Here is a 20,436-nt window from a genome sequence, read left to right as displayed (position 1 = left end):
GACTGCTGGGGGGTTCCCATGATGCACTGAGTGTTTCTTTCTCTTTTTGCTCTGTATGCACCACTCTGCATTTAATCATTAGTGATTGATCTCTGCTGTCTTCCACAGCATGTCTTTTTTCTGATTCTCTCCCCTCAGCCCCAACCAGTCCCAGCAGAAGACTGCCCCTCCCTGAGCCTGGTTCTGCTGGAGGTTTCTTCCTGTTAAAAGGGAGTTTTTCCTTCCCACTGTCGCCAAGTGCTTGCTCATAGGGGGTCATTTTGACCGTTGGGGTTTTTCTATAATTATTGTATGGCTTTTGCCTTGCAGTATAAAGTGCCTTGGGGCAACTGTTTTTTGTGATTTGGCGCTATATACACTCAACAAAAATATAAACGCAACACTTTTGGTTTTGCTCCCATTTTGTATGAGATGAACTCAAAGATCTAAAACTTTTTCCACATACATAATATCACCATTTCCCTCAAAGTGAGCACTTCTCCTTTGCTGAGATAATCCATCCCACCTCACAGGTGTGCCATATCAAGATGCTGATTAGACGCCATGATTATTGCACAGGTGTGCCTTAGACTGTCCACAATAAAAGGCCACTCTGAAAGGTGCAGTTTTGTTTTATTGGGGGGGATACCAGTCAGTATCTGGTGTGACCACCATTTGCCTGATGCAGTGCAACACATCTCCTTTGCATAGAGTTGATCAGGTTGTCAATTGTGGCCTGTGGAATGTTGGTCCACTCCTCTTCAATGGCTGTGCGAAGTTGCTGGATATTGGCAGGAACTGGTACACGCTGTCGTATACGCCGGTCCAGAGCATCCCAAACATGCTCAATGGCTGACATGTCCGGTGAGTATGTCGGCCATGCAAGAACTGGGACATTTTCAGCTTCCAAGAATTGTGTACAGATCCTTGCAACATGGGGCCGTGCATTATCCTGCTGCAACATGAGGTGATGTTCTTGGATGTATGGCACAACAATGGGCCTCAGGATCTCGTCACGGTATCTCTGTGCATTCAAAATGCCATCAATAAACTGCACCTGTGTTCTTCGTCCATAACAGACGCCTGCCCATACCATAACCCCACCGCCACCATGGGCCACTCGATCCACAACATTGACATCAGAAAACCGCTCACCCACACGACGCCACACATGCTGTCTGCCATCTGCCCTGAACAGTGTGAACCGGGATTCATCCGTGAAGAGAACACCCCTCCAACGTGCCAAACGCCAGCGAATGTGAGCATTTGCCCACTCAATCGGTTACGACGACGAACTGGAGTCAGGTCGAGACCCCAATGAGGACGACGAGCATGCAGATGAGCTTCCCTGAGACGGTTTCTGACAGTTTGTGCAGAAATTCTTTGGTTATGCAAACCGATTGTTTCAGCAGCTGTCCGAGTGGCTGGTCTCAGACGATCTTGGAGGTGAACATGCTGGATGTGGAGGTCCTGGGCTGGTGTGGTTACACGTGGTCTGCGGTTGTGAGGCTGGTTGGATGTACTGCCAAATTCTCTGAAACGCCTTTGGAGACGGCTTATGGTAGAGAAATGAACATTCAATACACGAGCAACAGCTCTGGTTGACATTCCTGCTGTCAGCATGCCAATTGCACGCTCCCTCAAATCTTGCGACATCTGTGGCATTGTGCTGTGTGATAAAACTGCACCTTTCAGAGTGGCCTTTTATTGTGGGCAGTCTAAGGCACACCTGTGCACTAATCATGGTGTCTAATCAGCATCTTGATATGGCACACCTGTGAGGTGGGATGGATTATCTCAGCAAAGGAGAAGTGCTCACTATCACAGATTTAGACTGGTTTGTGTACAATATTTGAGGGAAATGGTGATATTGTGTATGTGGAAAAAGGTTTAGATCTTTGAGTTCATCTCATACAAAATGGGAGCAAAACCAAAAGTGTTGCATTTATATTTTTGTTGAGTGTAAATAAAATTGATTGATTGATTGAATATTTAATGAGGTGTGTGTTGCGTGAGTGCGAGCATTGTTTTTGAGGATGCACAAGTAAGTTCTTTTCTGTGTTTAGAACAAACTTTGAAATTTCAGTTTCGATCAGGACTGCGCACTTTACCCAGATATACATTTACTGACCTGTTTTATATATGCTAAATCCCTATTAAAAAATATTTAAAGATGATTTTAATATGACAAAATGAGATAGATATCACCTGTTTTACATCAATCCAACAAATAGCTTATGGTGCTTTGGGCTGGCTTTAAACGCACTTAAACAATAGAAATCGAAGATTTCTGACATCCGCCAATCTGGATCCAGATCATCTCTAAAATTCAGTGGAGTCTTCCATGGAATAATATCTATATGTGGTGCAAATGTGGTGAGAATCCATGAAGTAGCTTTTTTTATAATCCTTCAAAGCCTATATAAAATGAAATCTTGGCCTAATATCTATCTGTGATGAAAATTTCATCAAAATTTGTGCAGTAGTTTTGACGTAATCCTGCATTCAGACAGACAAATAAATAAATGTCAATAATTTTATTACGTCCTTGACGGATGTAATCAGGCATATGGTCAGAATCAATTTTAAACACACTAAACCACTGGTTCCTAACCTGGGGTCCGAGACCACCCTGAGGTCTCCAAAGATCCCAGTGGGGTTGTGGCTTCTGATTACCCAATATGACGATATAGTTGGGGTTATATCGCCATGTTTTATTGGCATGCACTTTACAATGTGTTTTGTGGTTTTATGTGGACGGATTTTTTTTAAAGATATTTCCGACAAAGATATTTACAAAAATCCCAGTGTATGTGTTTAATAAGCCTTAGAAGTCGGGCGAGGGGGCATTGGTCTAAACCCCTGTTCAAATGGTTTCAGTGGTCTTTAAATTGACTCTACTGGAAATATTGTGTTTTTCTACTTGTTTAAACTGTTTTACATTATGAAAAAAAATGGCCAAAACTACTTTGCAGCTGCTTTTATTATAACCTAAACTGGTTCAAATCAAAAGTGGTTTTAATTTTTCTAAATCTGTTAAAATTTAGTCGTTTTAATCTGTCTGGATAATAGACTATTTAAAAAATGGATTTGAACTAGTCTACACTGTTTAAAGTGCTTTATGCTGCTTTAACTAAGTTTTTGAACTTTATAACAAAACCAAGTTCAATATTTTAGGATTCTGAAATGGTTTTTAGATTAAAAAAACGATGTTTAATTCATTTCTTAAAATTAGGGATTTTAATAACTAGCATTTAAATGAATCACAGGTTTAAAAAACCCAGATTGATCAAAAATGTACAAACCAGTTCATGTGACCGATTGGACTCTTGTTCCATTTACATCATATTCCACTCAATACTTCCACTAAACACTGAAAAAAATCTCAGTAATAAAAAGTGCAAATGAAATGTGCAATAAGAGAAAAAAAAATGTGTGAAACAAACATTGAAGCTAAACTGTACATGAGGTACATGAATTAGTGAGTTTTTTTTGCCATGTTAAATTGTTCATCAGTGTGAAAATATTGGAAAATATCAAATGTCAGTCCCCAATATCAAAACATTTTCTGATTATTGTGATTTCATGTGTGTGTGTGTGTGTGTGCATATTATATTGGAGGCCAATCAGGTCATGAACACTCCTCTGTGCAGGAACTGAACATGTTTTGGGAAGCATTTTAAAAGTTACTGGGATGAGGGAAACCAGTCAGAACATCTTTCTTTCCCCACGTTACTCCTTAATATCATATTGCAGTTCCCACTCCATCGACAGGAACACACTATATCTAAGGGAGTGTCAGATTATTCAGTTGATGGGTGCGGACATCTTAAAGGTCAGACGAGTGAAATTGTGATCAGAAGACGACTGGCTGAAATGACTCGTCCTGACTGGGAAAATCTGGACGTGGGAACCGGTTTGAGAAGCTCGACTGGACTGTAATTTAATCTGCTGTCAGACTGCTGCAGACGTCCATGTGAATTTCCATTTGTACACCCGACAGTACGCTGATTAAGCTGCAGAGCTGTGACTTTAAGTGCAAATAAAACTGCAAGTATATCCATGTAACACATAATACTGCATGCATGAATGAATACTTGCAGGTGCCACTCAAAGTCTGGGTCCTTGTGTAGAAAGTAGAGCATTTTCTTTAATATCATACAGCAGTTTCAGCCATGTGAATAGTTTGAATCAATGACCTCAGGTGACCTCTGGCGTTTCCTGTCTGGTCGCCTTTCAGATATTTTCCTAATGGACAGGTTCGTGGTCCAGCTGAGCACACCACTCACAGTTACAAGTGCACGACCGGCTCCGGCAGACATTCAGTATTTGATTACAGCAACAGGCCGATTCAGTTACAGAAGGTTTAATTGAGCATGCACAGCAACTGGAGCGCCGCCCGCCGGGCACCACGTGCACAGACATCGACGACGACATTCACGCCGATCGAGCTCCACAGTCAGCTTGGCTTTGCTCTGTAAAATAATTTGGACATGAAAAAGCCTTCGTCTCAGATGCTATTTGTGCGTTTCCTCGCTTATTTTTACACTAGAGCGCCGCATTCGTAGAGCACAAACCTCTGCCAACTTGCTTCCAATTCCACAAATTTTTACCTTGGAAATAATTTTCAAGGTCATAGTCCTGTTAGAAGTGGCTTTTCATAAGATAAAATATAATACAAAATATAGATCAAAAGGGCTTTTAAATGTTAAAATCAAATAGCTGAAAATCCACAACATAGATCAGGTGTGGATCAAACTTAAGTCTATTCACTGAGAGTGACAGTTTGCACCTCACTGTCACAAATGAGCGTGATTGAGGAACTTTTGATTGAGATATAATGCAAAATGTACAACAAACGGGCTTTTCAATCTTAAATTCTAATGTCCACAAAATCCACAATCCAAAGGAGATCTGGATCAAACTTTGTCAGGTGATAGTGAGTGCAAGTCTGCACCTCACTTTCACTGACACTATCGCCTGACAAAGTTTGATGTGTATCTGATCCAAATTACAGATTTCGTGGTCATTTAAATTTAACATTGAAAACCCCATTTAATGTATAGTTTACATCATATCTTAATCAAACGTACCCCAGTCAAAAACGGGCCGAGCGGCCCAGTATTTTTCAAATCTCATGAAATTTAACCCAATTTATTTTTACCCCTAAAGGAACCAAAAAATGAAGCAACTTGAAAAATTTGGAATTTTGTTTTTTGGGACCACCCTACAGTACATGCGATTTTTTTTAAATAAATTTACAATAATTTCTAAAAAACTATATATAATAAAAAAAAAAAACACACACACACACACACACATTAATTCTCTCTCCATAAAGGTTCTGGTGTGTATCGTTTCTTCCCAAATTTCAATGTCTATCAGCTATTAAAAAAAGGTCTATTTTTATTATTAAATACATTTTATTACATGAATGACATATGACAGTCTGGCCTCCAAAACAAACATGACAGCTCATTAATTCTTTTGGTTCCAACTTCACAACCTTGCCCTTAATTGCTATCCTGTTGTGTGTTCACAGGGTCGCATATTTTATTTTAATGACCACATACAGAAGCCCAACCCTTGACATATCCCGTGTCCCACCCACTCAGCCCAGTCCTCTGAGGAACTCCTCATCCCCAGTTGTGTTGATCTTCCTCAGTCACAGTCAGGAGGTCTGTGACCAGGCCGGTGCCGACTGTTTTGTTTCCCTCTCTCAGAGTGAACCTCTGGCCTTTCTCCAGGACCATTGGCTGCCGAAGTGTCAGAATCAAGGAGGTGTCCTCGCCAGGCATAACCATTTCCTGGAAATCAAACCGATAACACATTACAGCTCACATAACGTTTTATTTTTTTTGCAATTTCCCCTCTGTCCACTACTTCAATTGATTTGAACCAAGGCAATTAAACAGTACATGTTGTGCAGACTTCCAGCTTTAATTGAAAGCATTTAACAAAAATACCACATTAACGGTAAGAAGTACAGCCATTTTTCATACAATCCCTTCATTTTTAATGTCCAAAAGTAATTGGGCAAACTAACAATTAAAATTACAAGGATTATTGTTACTATCTGGATGAAAATCATTTGTACTGAAGCTTTCGACTGCCTGAAGTCTGGAACCCATGATCACCACCAAATACACTTTTCTCCCTTGAAATGCTGCAGTCTCCTTAGTGGCAACAAAAATGGTGCCAAAGGTGAATTTCAGGTTACACAGGGGTCAAAAATTAAAGATGCTCCAATTTTGGTAAAGCATGATGCAAACTATTAGTTGAGTAATGGGGTCTTTAATAGGAAGAGTTTGCACCATCTGTCATGTTCAGTTATCACATTATGGGCCAACATGTTTGATATGACACAGAATCCATTGGACGCTGACCTTGTTTGACCTTTACTCTGGAGACAAAACATTCAACACAGTCAAAATTATTCCATCTAATAATCTTATTAGTTTAACCAATAATTTGCACCACATTTTATCAACATTGAACCAACTTTATCTTTCGATCCGTCAAGACTTGAAATCAACTCTACAATGATTATTTGCTTAATTTGCTGTGGAATAATGGGGGGAACAGGCCACACCCTTGATTTTCATACAACTACCAAATTACTTTTGGCCTTGGAAAATGAAGGGACTGTGTAAAAAAAAAAAAGGCTACAACTCCTAAATGAGTAATGCAATACTTTTGTAATACCCCTTGAAATAAAACTGAAATTCTACACACACTAGACTACAATCACATCTTGACTGCTTCATTATGAATCAGTTGTGGCGTACAGAAGTCAAATTACATACACTGTCACTGTGACCTCAGTGCAAACCTGTTGTTGTGATTGGAATCCTAATACATTTGCATGAAAAACCCATACTGTACCTTTCCTGAGGGCAGAGTCACCCTGCAGGCCATGTCCCAGGTCAGAGAGAACATGACAGGTCCATAGTTGCTGACAAATGGCTTGTGTCGACCTCCTTCTTCTTTACTCAAAATGTACACCTGTTAGAGAGAGACAGGTTACTGCAAGTACAAATCTCAATTATACCTCATGGAACAACTACAACAACCTACATGCTCTAAAACAACATCCAAGCAGGGGCTGTGTAATTTTTGGTTTACCTTAGCACAATTCTTAAACATTTTACAACTGCCGACTTTATCATGTACATTATGTTCTAGCTTTACTTTTCTGTTAACTAAATGACTTCATTGATTTTTATTGTTTTGAAATATGCAGTCTCCTCTGAACTATTAAATAATGATCTCTTTGGCTACTTATGAACATTTCTGTCAGTAACTCAAGAATGCACAGATCTGGTGCAAACTATCCAATGACAAAGTTCTACTTTCAAAAAAGTTTTCTTCAGCATCCATACTGTCCTGCAAACAGTTTAGAGCAGGATGAAAATGACAACACGTTGCACTGCAGCTCAGATGTCACATTATTGTCATGATGAACAGGAACAAAGTCTTTGGGTTCCCAAGAATCCCATTTGTCTGGAATAAAATGACTCAAAATTGGGTTTGTAAACCAGACCAGCGACTGTTCCTTCGTGCTCAAAAATCACTATGAGGGTTTTTAAATGCAATTTGGTTAAAATCCAGATTGAGATCCCAATATTGTGGACGAAAATACATTTTGTTTTGGACACTGGGTAAAGTATGCTCAAAATGTTTTAATATTTAGAGAAAGAATGCTGACACTTGATTGACGCACGTCAAGTGCTGCTTTAAGGACTCCCCTCCAATTTGCGAACACAGTAAGTCCCATCATCTTGCACCTCACCAAATTAAGCGTGTACAACAATCAAACCTTCACAACCAGTGACTGGCATCACTGGTAACGCGTTACTTACTAAGTAACGCGTTACTCTAATCTGACAACTTTTTTTTTTAGTAACGAGTAATCTAACGCGTTAATCTTTCCAAATCAGTAATCAGATTAAAGTTACTTCTCCAAGTCACTGTGCGTTACTATTATTTTTTCATTGTGGGTCGACAGCAGCATTAAACTTGGTCCGTGGGCAGGAGGTCGGGGTTCGACTGAACTGCCCACTTTAAGCGAGCTGTGAGCTTTTCATCCGCGTTTTTTTGCAGCAGCTACGACTCGTGCTTTTTTTCTCTCCTTTATTTAGAATTCTGAGATGAGCCGCTCCGTATCTGCTGCTAAAAACAGCTGATCCTCCGCAACGCGTCAACAACGGACACTATTTTCCACTCAAATGGACCTAAACTCTCTTTCTGAGGACCACATGATGTGAAAACACAATAAAACTTTCTTACCTGTAAATCTGGTCATGTTTTCTGCATAAATAAATGTTATCCATTCTTTGTGCTCAAACGCCAAAGCAGGGGCGAATCCAGATGGAATGGGGGCGTGGTGCAAGGATGTGCCCCCCCCCACAACACCCCTAGATTAAAGGTCCAGTTTTGAAACCGTTTTTTTTTAAACTACTAATACTACTTAAAATAAGAATTGACAAGTAAAATGTTTAGAGATAATTTAAATGTTAGAATGAATTTTATAGTTACATTTATAAACAATGTAGGTTAGAAACTGCAAGTTTTACTGTTGCAGTGCTGTCAATAGTTAAATATGAGGTCAAGAAAGAGGTCTTTATTTTACTTTTTATAAAATAAAGATTTATTTTCATTGAAGTCAAGAAAGGGTGACTATAAAGTGAGTTTTGGCAAAAGAGGTATCATTGTCATTTTGAGGTGGCAGAGGGTTGTTGTCGGCAACTGGGGAAAGTAACTAAAAAAGTAACTAGTAATCTAACTTAGTTACTTTTCCAACTGAGTAATCAGTAAAGTAACTAAGTTACTTTTTCAAGGAGTAATCAGTAATCGGATTACTTTTTCAAAGTAACTGTGGCAACACTGTTCACAACTAGTACACTTTGATGAACCAGATTAATGGGGAAAAATACCCATTTACAAGCGTAATATCCTGTAGACGAGTCTACTGGACGGTTAGTGGATGCTAGAATAATGATGGATTAGGAGCAGGTGTGGTCATCAGTGAGACAGACACAAAGACCATTTCTGTACAGAAACATACTACATCAAAGATGCAATCTGTTACTTTGTTTTTCAGTGGCTACATTCAAAACCTCAGTCATCTTCCAGACAACCCTGCAGAAGGATTTTGTGTGAATTTTTCCATGAGAGAGAGTATGGGGACCATGAGAGAGTGAGACCATTTCTGCACAGAAATTAATTAATCAGAAAATTGTTATTTTCAGATTGTTTTGCAGTGTTTACATTCTAAAACTCAAATAAAGCTAAACAACCCAAAGCAAAGGTTTTTGTATGAATGTAGCCAAAGCAGAAACATCTTTCTCTCTCCATACCTCTTAAGTAGCACGTAGCTTGAAATGAGCTTGTCAGTTTCTTTCATGCATAGGTTTGGTGTCCACCAGGGTCACCGCTGCTCCTTAGTTATCCAACATTAGAAATTATTCAATAAATGTACCAGTCTCAATGAGAACTAAGAGAAACACTGTGCTCTCAGACCTGAGCTTGGACTTTCTGGTGAGGCATGACGGATCCTGGTTTGCACATCACCATGCCTCTCCTCAAGTCCTCCCTCTTCAGGCCTCGCACCAGGGCACCCATGTTATCACCTGCCTCCGCTCGATCCAGAGACTTGTAGAACATCTCAATACCTGAGTCACACAGGAAAGAACATAAAGAGAGTGCCTGTTTACAATAAGATTACAGACTCACAAAATTCACAGTGCAAGTACACAGTACAAACTTTTGATCTCACAACATTTTTGGACCAAAAAATAACTTAAATTTACACATAAGATCCTTCCGAATGTAGTAAAGTAAATGTGCAAGTCCAGATCTGCCATTCAACTGAGAAATCTTCATTTAAAAATGACAAATTTACAGCTAAAATTTAGTCCTCCACAAAACTGTCAGCACATCCGGGATGTTGCCGAGACGTCTAAGAGAAGACCCTATCCCAGCATGCATTGCGCGCACCAACTGTAATTTGTGGATTTACGCCAGTTTGCATATCTTACAAAAGCACCTTTTTATTGTCTTATACGGAAGGATTGACTTTTTTTTAAACTTCATATTGTCTTGTGGTAACGTTTGGTGAGTACACATTTCTTTTATTTTTGCCTGAAAATTATTTTTGGGGACTTTTTCCCCATACGCCCATTTGATTGAGTGGTGTCGCATTGAAAATCTACTGTCTTTAGCCTCCGGTGTTACCGTCGCGGGGTACGGATGCGGGACCTGCAAAGAATCCGTCATTAAAAAGATACAAACCTCTCTCAGCGGCCACAGAGCTCTGTGGCTGCGATTACCGAGACCGTGTGGCACTGCAGATTTTTCCGTAAGAAGTCTGTCTTTGCAGGCGGCCGGCCGCTCTGCATCAAAACAGCGAGCGTAGTTTCTGGACTTGTTGCCAAGTTGGCCGCACCTCCATTCAGTAGACAGGGAGGTGGTGCTGGCTGCACAGCAGACACGGGGGCAGTGCGAGTGGCCCGCTGTGGCGTTTACCAAGCCCGCAGACTTGGTAAACGCATCGGAGGCAGTGAGAGCAAGGCGTCGGGGAAGAACGTCGCCCGCTGTCGATGTCGCCACTGATCTGAATCTCGCATTCATTGCAGCTTACTTTTGGATGTTGAAACCAGGATGTGTATAACAGTAACATTACTAACAAAATCAATTTCAATGCGGGATCGGACTGAAGGCGCTAGCACTCCGTCTTCTGCCGCATGTCACTGCAATATCCTAGATGTACAAACAGTTTTCGCGGAGGGCCAAATTTTAGTTGCAAATTTGTCATTTTTAAATGAAGATTTCTCCGCTGAATTACAAATTTGGGCTTGCAGATTTACTTCACTGCATTCATAAGGGTCTTATAAATACATATCAGTTATTTCTTTCTGAGATCTGACCACATTTATTTCAATGCAGGACTACTTTAATGCTTTTTTAGGACTTTTTTGGCAGTGTTCTTGATTACAATTGATGCAAATTTGAATTTCAATAAAAAATAAATAAAAATAAAAACCCAGCAGCAGTATTTGATCTGTATTGGCTGTCCATTATTAAATCAGCACTTACACTGTCTAATATATATTTCTCATGTTTTGACCCACAGCCACTGTAAATAATACAAGAACCATTTCAGTGTTCCTTCTTCTTTTCACTCACCTGTAACCACAGACTTCATGTTCCGATTGTGCCCAACAAATTCACACTCGTCTCCTTTCTTGATGACACCCCTTTCCAATGTGCCCGTCACTACCGTACCCCTGCCTGAAAGACACATTAATTCACAAATTCAAAACATTCTCCTATGTCCCTGTCAAATATCTCAATTTATTACAACTTTGAATCCAATGTCTGTAGCACTGAAATGTTGCATTTTACAGCCACAAGTCACAGCAATAATTTTACAGACAAAATCCTCTTAATATCTGTAAATAATATTTACAGATACATGCAATACCATGTTTAAAAGGTGCCTTTTCCATTAATTATTAATTATACAAGAAATACAGTGTTTTCTTCTGGAAACGTAACGATATCTGCCAAGATTTAATTCTGAAAGCACTTTATTAGTTTTACACTCGAGTACATTAAAAACTTCCAGCAGGTACATCAACAACAAAGTAAACATACCACACATGCCATCTGGTGGCAGTACCACAGTAATGCACACATACAGATGAGACCAGTAGTGATAATTCTGTTTTTAGTTGTTTTTATTTAAACATTTATTAGTGAATCATGCCATGGAATTTGATAAAAAAAAATACAAATGTGAATCTAAGATGTGATATTTCCTGTTGAAGTAAATGCAGTTTCAGAGTCAATGTTACTTTTGGTTAAACTAATACAGCAAGTAATCAACAAATGTAAAAATGTTAATAAATAAATAATAAATATCTCAGTAGTTCACCCGCATAAGTATATTCAGACCGTTTCCTTGCTTAGTTCAGCCTGTGAAAATTATATGAACAATAAGTAGGGCTGTCACGATTAGGAATTTCTGGAGACGATTAATTGTCAGACAAATAATTGCGATTGACGAATATATTGTCTATTTTTTTCCCTTCTTTATATTCTACTATTGCAGTATAATTACACAACTCTGGAAGAATATTTGGCTTCTGTGAGTGGAGAAACTTGGAATAGTGCAACATTTTTATTTTTATCTTCATTTTACATGCAGTCCCAACTTTTTCTTATTTGTGGTTGTTTCTGTTGCATTTCTGAAATTGTTTCTCCTCATCAGTCACGTTTTGTGCTTAAACACTACATTAAGCTCAAGACTGAACAAATAAATACCTTTGGAAAATAACAGCTGTTAAAGTTCAGAGTTCTTACCTGCTTTTTGTGATCCGAGCGTCTGAACATCGCCACAGCTTCTCCATGCCAGGTTTTTTTTTTTTTTTTTTTTTTTAACTCGTGTATGCGTATTTTTTTCTCAGTTCATTCATATATTCTCATTTTTTAAATAAGTTTTTAAAGATATTTGACTGTTTATTTCATCTCATGATCTCATAAATTCAGTATACAACGCGCACATGGTTTGAACAGGATGGAAATGGCAGAATCACACCGTGAGAAGTAAAATAAATAAATAGATAAATAAAAATAGTAAAATATATATAAAGTAAAATAAATAAATAAATAAAGCACAAATAGTACATAAGTTCACCTAAAAGCGTAGGTTTTTTAAATCGCATAACAGCTTTTGTATCAGAAATTTTTCCAGCAATGGCATTGTTAATTTTGGGTGAACTTGTACTGTGCAGTCTGGACCACGCCCAAGCACATTACATCCTAAAAGTCCGGTTTGGTCGACTGGTGTGAACACTAGGGCTGCAGCTATCAAATACTTTTGGAATAGAGTACTTTATAGATTAATTGGATGAAAAGTACTTTTGCATTTTTAAACAATATCAATAATGGCAGGGCTCTCCCTATGCAATGGCACAATGTCGCTGTGCCATCATGCAGATATTTAAGTTTAGGGTGTTCTCTCTCTCTTATTCCTTATTTTTTCACACTGTTAAGAGTTCTGGAGCTTTGCCGAATCATAAGCCCAGGTGGTCTGTGAAATATTCAGTCTGCAGACAGGATATTGTTTTTTTTTTTTTATTGCACATTTCATTTGCACTTTTTATTACTGTGATTTATTCAGTGTTTAGTGTATATTTATACATGCTGTACAGAGTGCAGCTCAAAGCGTGGTCAAATTCCTTGTTTTCTGTGGATACTTGGCAAATAACACAGCCTTTGAAAAACGGCTGTGGAACGCAGCATTTCCACAAAAGCTGCACTGATAAATCAACTGTACAGCCTGTTGATAAAAACTTTTATCAAATGTGAATAAAGGCATTTTTTTAATAGTTAAACATGAATCTCTTATAGTGCACATCCTTTCGCTCCACCATCGGAGGTGGAGAGCAGCCAGCGGACCAAACCGTGTTTTAAAAAAAAATATACAAACACAATGCTTCACTTTAAATGTGCAACAAGTCCATTTCAGACGATCAGTGAGGACCCTTTCTCTTAAAAGGCTTTATTTTACTCAGTGCGCGGCTTTGTAAACTTGTAGTGTCGACTGCTACATTGATTAGCTCTTACATTAGTTATGTGCACGCTCTATCTTCTTTTTCTCTGTTTTTTTGTGGGAGCATTACAGCACCACATACAGGCCTGGTATATATACTACAACATTAAACAAAGCCTCGAGGCAAAGAATTTGCTTTGAACATTTTTGGCAATGAAATTATTGGAGTTATTTGATTAATCATTTTAGCCCTAGTGAACACTCTGGTTTATGACCTGACTTGCAGAGGTGTTCTGCAGACTAAGAGTGGAAAACAAGCTTTCCCACTTTGTTGCCTTAACCTTGAACTATCTTCTTCAATATGAGTGCATCACATAAGCATATCACAGTATTAACAATGAAAAGACACACTGTACAGCCCGAGTATGAACATTACCTACCTGGGATTGAAAACACCAATTCAATGGGCAGAAGGAATGGTTTATCCAAATCTCTTGTTGGCAGAGGAATATAGGAATCCACAACCTCCAGCAGTTTCAACACTGATTTTGCACCCAGTTCAGGATCTCTGTTCTAAAGACAAAGCATACAGCCAGTCAATCAAATGCATGTTCCTCCAGACAGGGAACTCTTAGAACACAGCTAATTAATCCCCAAACACATTGACTGATGAGCAGTAACCTGCTAGTAAATTCAATGATTAAACAGTATTAGAACAATATAAACCACTTAAATGTTTGGATTGGTATTTACCTCCAGGGCACAGAGTGCAGAGCCAACTACCACAGGCACATTCTCGCCATCATACCCAAATTCTGTCAGCAGCTCGCGGATCTCAAGTTCCACCAGATCTACCATTTCCTTGTCATCTACAGCGTCAGCCTTGTTGATGTAAATTACGATGTGCTCAACACCAATCTGTCTGGCCAGCAGGAGATGCTCGCGTGTTTGAGGCATCTGGCCGTCTGTGGCCGCTACCACCAGGATGCAACCATCCATCTGTGAAGTGCCTGTAATCATGTTCTGGGAAACAGAGCAATGAAGATAATTGATGTTTTTAGACTTACTAATGTTATTAAACACTTGAAATCCTTCAGCAAACAAATACTCTTGCTCTATACCAGGGTGTGAACAACTTCTGATTTTTAAAAGTCAAGATTCATATCTTGAAAGTTGACTACCTGCGGATGACAATTATTAACTGATAAAATGACAGAAGATAATTCTTTACAATCTGAACACAGCCCATGAGTAATAGTTTTCCTGACATTACCGCTCTCCAGAGGTGTCAAATCCAGCATCAGAAAGTAAAAACCCTCCCATGTGTTGCTTCTACTTGAGCACCTAAAACAGGTGATCTCAATAATTAGCTCATCCACCTGCCCGAAGAGCTGAACTAATTACAATCAGCTGGTTTATTGGGAAGATGGAACAAATATGTGGCTGGACTTTTACTTTCTGAAGCTGGATTTGACACCTCTGCCGCTCTCGCTGTGGACACGAGTGTCCCAATCCCATGATTAGCAACGAATCAACAATAAGCTTAAAGTGCCACTAGGTACCAGAAAAGTAAATTACTCTGTGCAACCCCTAATCTGCACTTGCTGTGGCTGTTACCTTGACATAGTCAGCGTGACCAGGGCAGTCTGTGTGAGCATAGTGCCTGTTGGCTGTGGCGTATTCTACGTGAGATGCATTAATGGTGATTCCTCTGGCCTTCTCTTCAGGGGCATTGTCAATTTCCTCATACTTTTTATAGGCAGCACCACCAGCATCAGCGAGTACTGAGAACACAGACAAATCATGTCAAATGCACATATTTAAAAACCAGATCCCAGACTTTTTTCAGAGATTTATCTAACTGTCTTCTTGGCAGGTAGGAGAAGAAAAGTGATGGCATCGGTAACCTTTTGTGATGGCTGCAGTCAGAGTGGTCTTGCCATGATCAACATGGCCAATTGTTCCAATATTCACATGAGGCTTGTCTCTGCTGTAAGTTTTTTTCGCCTCTGCAGCAAATGTCCGTCGACTGAGACGCACAGCACACTTAAATCCAAACACACACACACACACACACACACACACACACACAAGAATAATACATTTATGAAAGCCATAACAAGCACACGAATGGCAGCGGTTCGAATTTTCCATGAATCCTCACCAGTTGGAAGGTACTGTGCAGGAAGGATGGCGAAGAAACCTTAAGGGCTGAACAAATAAAAATAGATTAAAATTCATGTTTCATCTATCATTAATATGACTGCAAATGGCTGATGTCCATTTTCTGTCAACAGATTTAATTATTTATTTCGCAATGCATTATTAATGTATTAGTCATTTGAAATCTAGATATTTGAATCATTTTAAATTAAAAAGGAAAATAAAGATATTCTGTTATTGCTTATTGTTAACACATCGGTCATGAAATGAGTTCCATTTAAAATATCATTACATCAGGAGTTTCCCTGACAGTCCACTTCTCAGAGTCTAGTCTTCAGGTCTGGGATCATCCAGATTGAAAAAGATGCTGTTTCATCAGTCACATGACCCCACCTAGCAACCTGGTGTCAGCCTTTTTACAAAGTGAAAAGAAGTAAATAAATAAAATAAATAAATAAAAAGGTCTAGTCTTTACACGGTGAGGACAGAGTTCAAATCCCTGCCAGACCGGAAAATAATAGTTGCTCCCAATGTGCAGTTGAGTGCCTTGCATGGCAACATGCTGCCATTGGTGTGTGAGTGTGTGTGAGAATGGGTGAATAAGAGGCACCATTGAAAACCACTTTGAGCTTCTGATTCAGATGGAAAAGCACGATATAAATGCAATCTGTATCAGGTGATAATGTCAGCCAACAGATGTATCGGTCAGGCTTAAAAACAGAATTGTAACGCTTACATTATAGGCAACTGCTATTATAGACTCAAATGTCAAGATATGGTGATTAACATTTTGGCAACATGTTCAATAGTGCAATTTGATGTACCAATGCATAATCATTTATGAGACAAATTTTGACAACAAACCCATTTTGTATGCCATCACTGCAAAGAAAATTGATATTACTTTGTCAGATAACATTGACATCCTGTCTCGCAGGTCTACAGACAATTCCTTTGACTTCATGCTTGGTTTGTGGTCTGACATGCACTGTCAACTAGAGCCCGACTGATATGGATTTTTTGAGGCCGATGCCGATAACGATATCTGGATGAAAAAAATGCAGAGAATCAATAAATCGGCTGATTTGCCGATAGCCGATAAATCAGCCAATATTATTATTATTATTTTTTTATGAATAAAATGGTTTTTTGGACCCTTAACAAAAAGGGTATGAACTAAAAGCTGAACCTTTGTCCTCATATTGATTAACTTTATAACAGAAGAATTTTCAAGTTCAAAAAATGCAAAAATGCAATTGGAGCAGTTAGGGGGCTATTCAAACGGGCCAACTAGTAAGATATTACTCCTGAAATGCCCTGGTTCACACCTAAACTCCAGCAGCTCCGTCGGCAGAAAGAGGTGGCTTTCAGAGAAAGAGACAGAGACAGCTGTAGAGGTGCAAAGTACATATTTAGCAAGGAGGTGGCAAAGGCTAAATCCATGTACAGTTCACGTCTGTAGCAAAGGTTCTCTGCCAATGACTCGGCCTCTGTGTGGAGGGGGTTGAAAGAGATTACCAACTACAAGCCCAAAGCACCTCGTTCTATTGACGACCTGAAACTGGCCAACTACCTGAACGTCTTCTATTCACGTTTTGAAGTCATGGACTCACACCTCCCCACCCCCCACACAACTGGATATTCAAACACTCTGAAATCTTTGGTGGAAGTTGAACAAAATGGTCCATGACAAGGCTCCAACCTGCAAAGCTGATCTGGCAAAAGCAATCAGAGAAAGTTGGAGCCAGATTGATGAAGAGTACTGTTTGTCACTCATTAAGTCCATGCCTCAGAGACTGCAAGCTGTTATAAAAGCCAGAGGTGATGCAACAAAATACTAGTGATGTGTTGGAGCTTTCTTTTGTTTTTCATGATTCCATAATTTTTTCCTCAGAATTGAGTGATTCCATATTTTTTTCCCTCTGCTTGGTCTAAAAAAGTAACCGTTACTGACTGCCCCAATTTTTTTTCCTGATTTCTTATAGTGTTTCTTAAAGCCAGAAAGTTGCCATTTGAAATGACTTTAGTTTTGTGTCATGTCTGTGACCTGCTTTTTTTTTTTTTTTTACAAAATTAAACAACTGAATGAACATCCTCCGAGGCCGGTGATTCCATAATTTTTGCCAGGGGTTGTATTAGTCCAAAATATGTCATGGCAGTGTTGGGTGATAGTGTTTTGTATAATTTGAATACATTTTAAGACAATGTTGAATGTAATATGCATAAAATAATAAGCTATAAATACCCTTTCCAATTCTACCACACGAGAGATTTTATGCTGAAATGTGTCAAATAATTATCATAGTAAATCAAATTACATAAGCTATTAAATGCATCGCTGGAACCACGCTGATACAGTACTATACAGTCCACTGCTAACCCGCAGCCTAACACCTTCTATAAAATGTGAGGAGCAAACATAATGATATTCAGATTTGGGCTGCCACAATTTAGTACTAGCTGGAGTCTCAGCTGTCCCACACTTGGTCAAATAAAATGAGACATCTTCCCTTTTAGTGCCATTGTTGGTTAAATCAATGACAACACTTTTAAATATACATAGCAGAAACACCTACTTTTGGCAACATAATAAACAACACTGTTGGCACATTCCATTTCTACTCTGACATTGGAATTTCCCCAGTTATACCCCGTTAAGTCAGAATCCCAACTCCTCAACTTTTCAGAACACCTCATAGTCTTATTTCACCTTATATATATTTTTTATATTTCACCTTATAGTTTCTGTGTAGGCTCTCAGTTGTCCAGGTGGTTTCCATAGTAGAGAAGCTTGAATCTTCGACTGGACTGGGTTGCTTGACGCGAGGACGTTTCGCTTCAAATCGCAGAAGCTTCCTCAGCTAAAATTCTTGCTCTGGTGGTCTGACTTCTGTCTTGACTCTTGTCGAGAAGAAATTTCTTCGACAAGAGTCAAGACAGAACTTTCTGTCACCTTCTGTCTTGACTCTTGTCGAGAAGAAATTTCTTCGACAAGAGTCAAGACAGAACTTTCTGTCACCTTCTGTCTTGACTCTTGTCGAGAAGAAATTTCTTCTCGACAAGAGTCAAGACAGAAGTCAGACCACCAGAGCAAGAATTTTGGCTGAGGAAGCTTCTGCGATTTGAAGCGAAACGTCCTCGCGTCAAGCAACCCAGTCCAGTCGAAGATTCAAGCTTCTCTACTTCACCTTATAGTCTTATTTCATAGTCTTAACACCTCATTGTCTCACCTTATAGTCCAACATGGCTGCACATAGCAGTAACAGTAGTGAAAGCTGTCGTTGTTAGGGTTTTTTTTCCCCCTGTCTTTTTGGTTCCAATGTAATAAATCATGTACACAGTACTGTTCTACTGCAATCCGTGGACATGATGCTGCAGTAATTTTATGTGCAAAATACTGTGTAATGCACAGTACTGTTTAAAAACGGTGCAGCTAATATTAGGTAACCCAGTAGTTGTTCCCAACAACAACTGGCTACACCGCTACAAACGGAGCAGTAAATTAAAACAATGTAACTTCTGCACCACCTGTTCTCTCCCATAAGGTCTCCTTGGGTGGGAAAAATAATTTTCTGTGGAACTCTATTTTCCAAAATCTTGGCGCAATCTGGTTTATTTTTGGACATGGACAATGTCACATCATTTCCATTTACAATTTATGAGGGAAACTGAAACATTTGTTTTACCCATAGACTGTATATAGTTTTACCCTTTGTGCAGGTTGCTATGGCGCCCAGTGCACTGTGGGAGGCGAGTCAAACTTCCTGTCAGGCCATTGCTAAAATAAAGCTAACGGGGTATTTTTTACGAACTTAATTCACAAAGCCATGCATTAAACGTAAGTACAGCAGCAACTGACATGAGCTACACGGAGCGCTCTTACTGTTTTCAAACCGAAGCTAATTCTTGTCAGATATTTTTTTTTTTAATCCTCATTAATCACATCGCTAGCTGCCGCGCTCCGGTAACGTGACCTTGTTGCACTGTTGAAGAGACTGCATCGTTTCCTTTAGTGGCCTCTTCCTCTACACCGACAAACAATATATTTAAACAGCCTACTCACATGGCAACACAAAACGAAATAAAGTGACAGGATGGTACAAATAGTTACATACGACAAAAGTATATACAATTTACCAGAGAAACATGCACGCAGCTTTATAAGCGACGCCATCTTGGATGGTTGGATGAATCAAAGACTATCAGTTAGTTAAGAGAGTAATTAGTCGGTCAACGTCGGTTCGTTTCAGTGTCAAACAAACTTGCCGCATCATCGCACTACTACTACTACTAACAACAACAATAATATTAATAATAATACCTTGATTTATTTCAAAGTGCTTTACAATAGCAATAATAACCAACTCAGTAAAAACCATTTCTTTGTCATTTTGCAGAAAACAAGCTTGCATATGTTTTATTGTCAGAAATGTTTATTTACGATAAAAAAAATAGTCTTAATACATTATATACACAAAATGCATATTTTGTTCATTTAGTGACAGCGGATCGATTCAACTAGTTTTTTTTCCAGATCATAGAACCCTAAGCAACAACCAAAGTTGAAAGCCGTTCAAATTGCTTTTCCTTTGATGTATGCTTTTGTTTCTTCTTTATCTATTTTACTTTGTCTTCAGTGTTCTCGTGTTTCATTAAATATATTTTTGCCATATTCGAAACTGCTTAAATCTTGTTTATGTCACTTCTACTGGTACTCTTTGGATAATATTAAAAAC

General features: G+C 39.0%; 1 protein-coding gene across 1 annotated transcript; it reads right to left on the bottom strand.

Moving 5' to 3' along the window:
* Positions 1 to 5,382: 5,382 nt before the first annotated feature.
* On the bottom strand, positions 5,383 to 19,977 carry tufm (Tu translation elongation factor, mitochondrial). The gene is made up of 10 exons (XM_034190119.1): positions 19,838 to 19,977; positions 15,702 to 15,748; positions 15,445 to 15,583; positions 15,155 to 15,321; positions 14,291 to 14,560; positions 13,978 to 14,110; positions 11,167 to 11,271; positions 9,502 to 9,653; positions 6,865 to 6,984; positions 5,383 to 5,786 (listed from the first exon to the last, which is right to left on the bottom strand). The coding sequence occupies exons 1-10, from the start codon at positions 19,872 to 19,874 to the stop codon at positions 5,616 to 5,618; spliced, it is 1,341 nt and encodes a 446-aa protein (XP_034046010.1). The 5' UTR covers positions 19,875 to 19,977; the 3' UTR covers positions 5,383 to 5,615.
* Between the last annotated feature and the right edge of the window lie 459 nt (positions 19,978 to 20,436).

Source organism: Thalassophryne amazonica, chromosome 16 (genome assembly GCF_902500255.1).
Source record: "Thalassophryne amazonica chromosome 16, fThaAma1.1, whole genome shotgun sequence".
Taxonomy (NCBI): domain Eukaryota; kingdom Metazoa; phylum Chordata; class Actinopteri; order Batrachoidiformes; family Batrachoididae; genus Thalassophryne; species Thalassophryne amazonica.
This window is presented reverse-complemented; position numbering and strand designations above follow the sequence as displayed.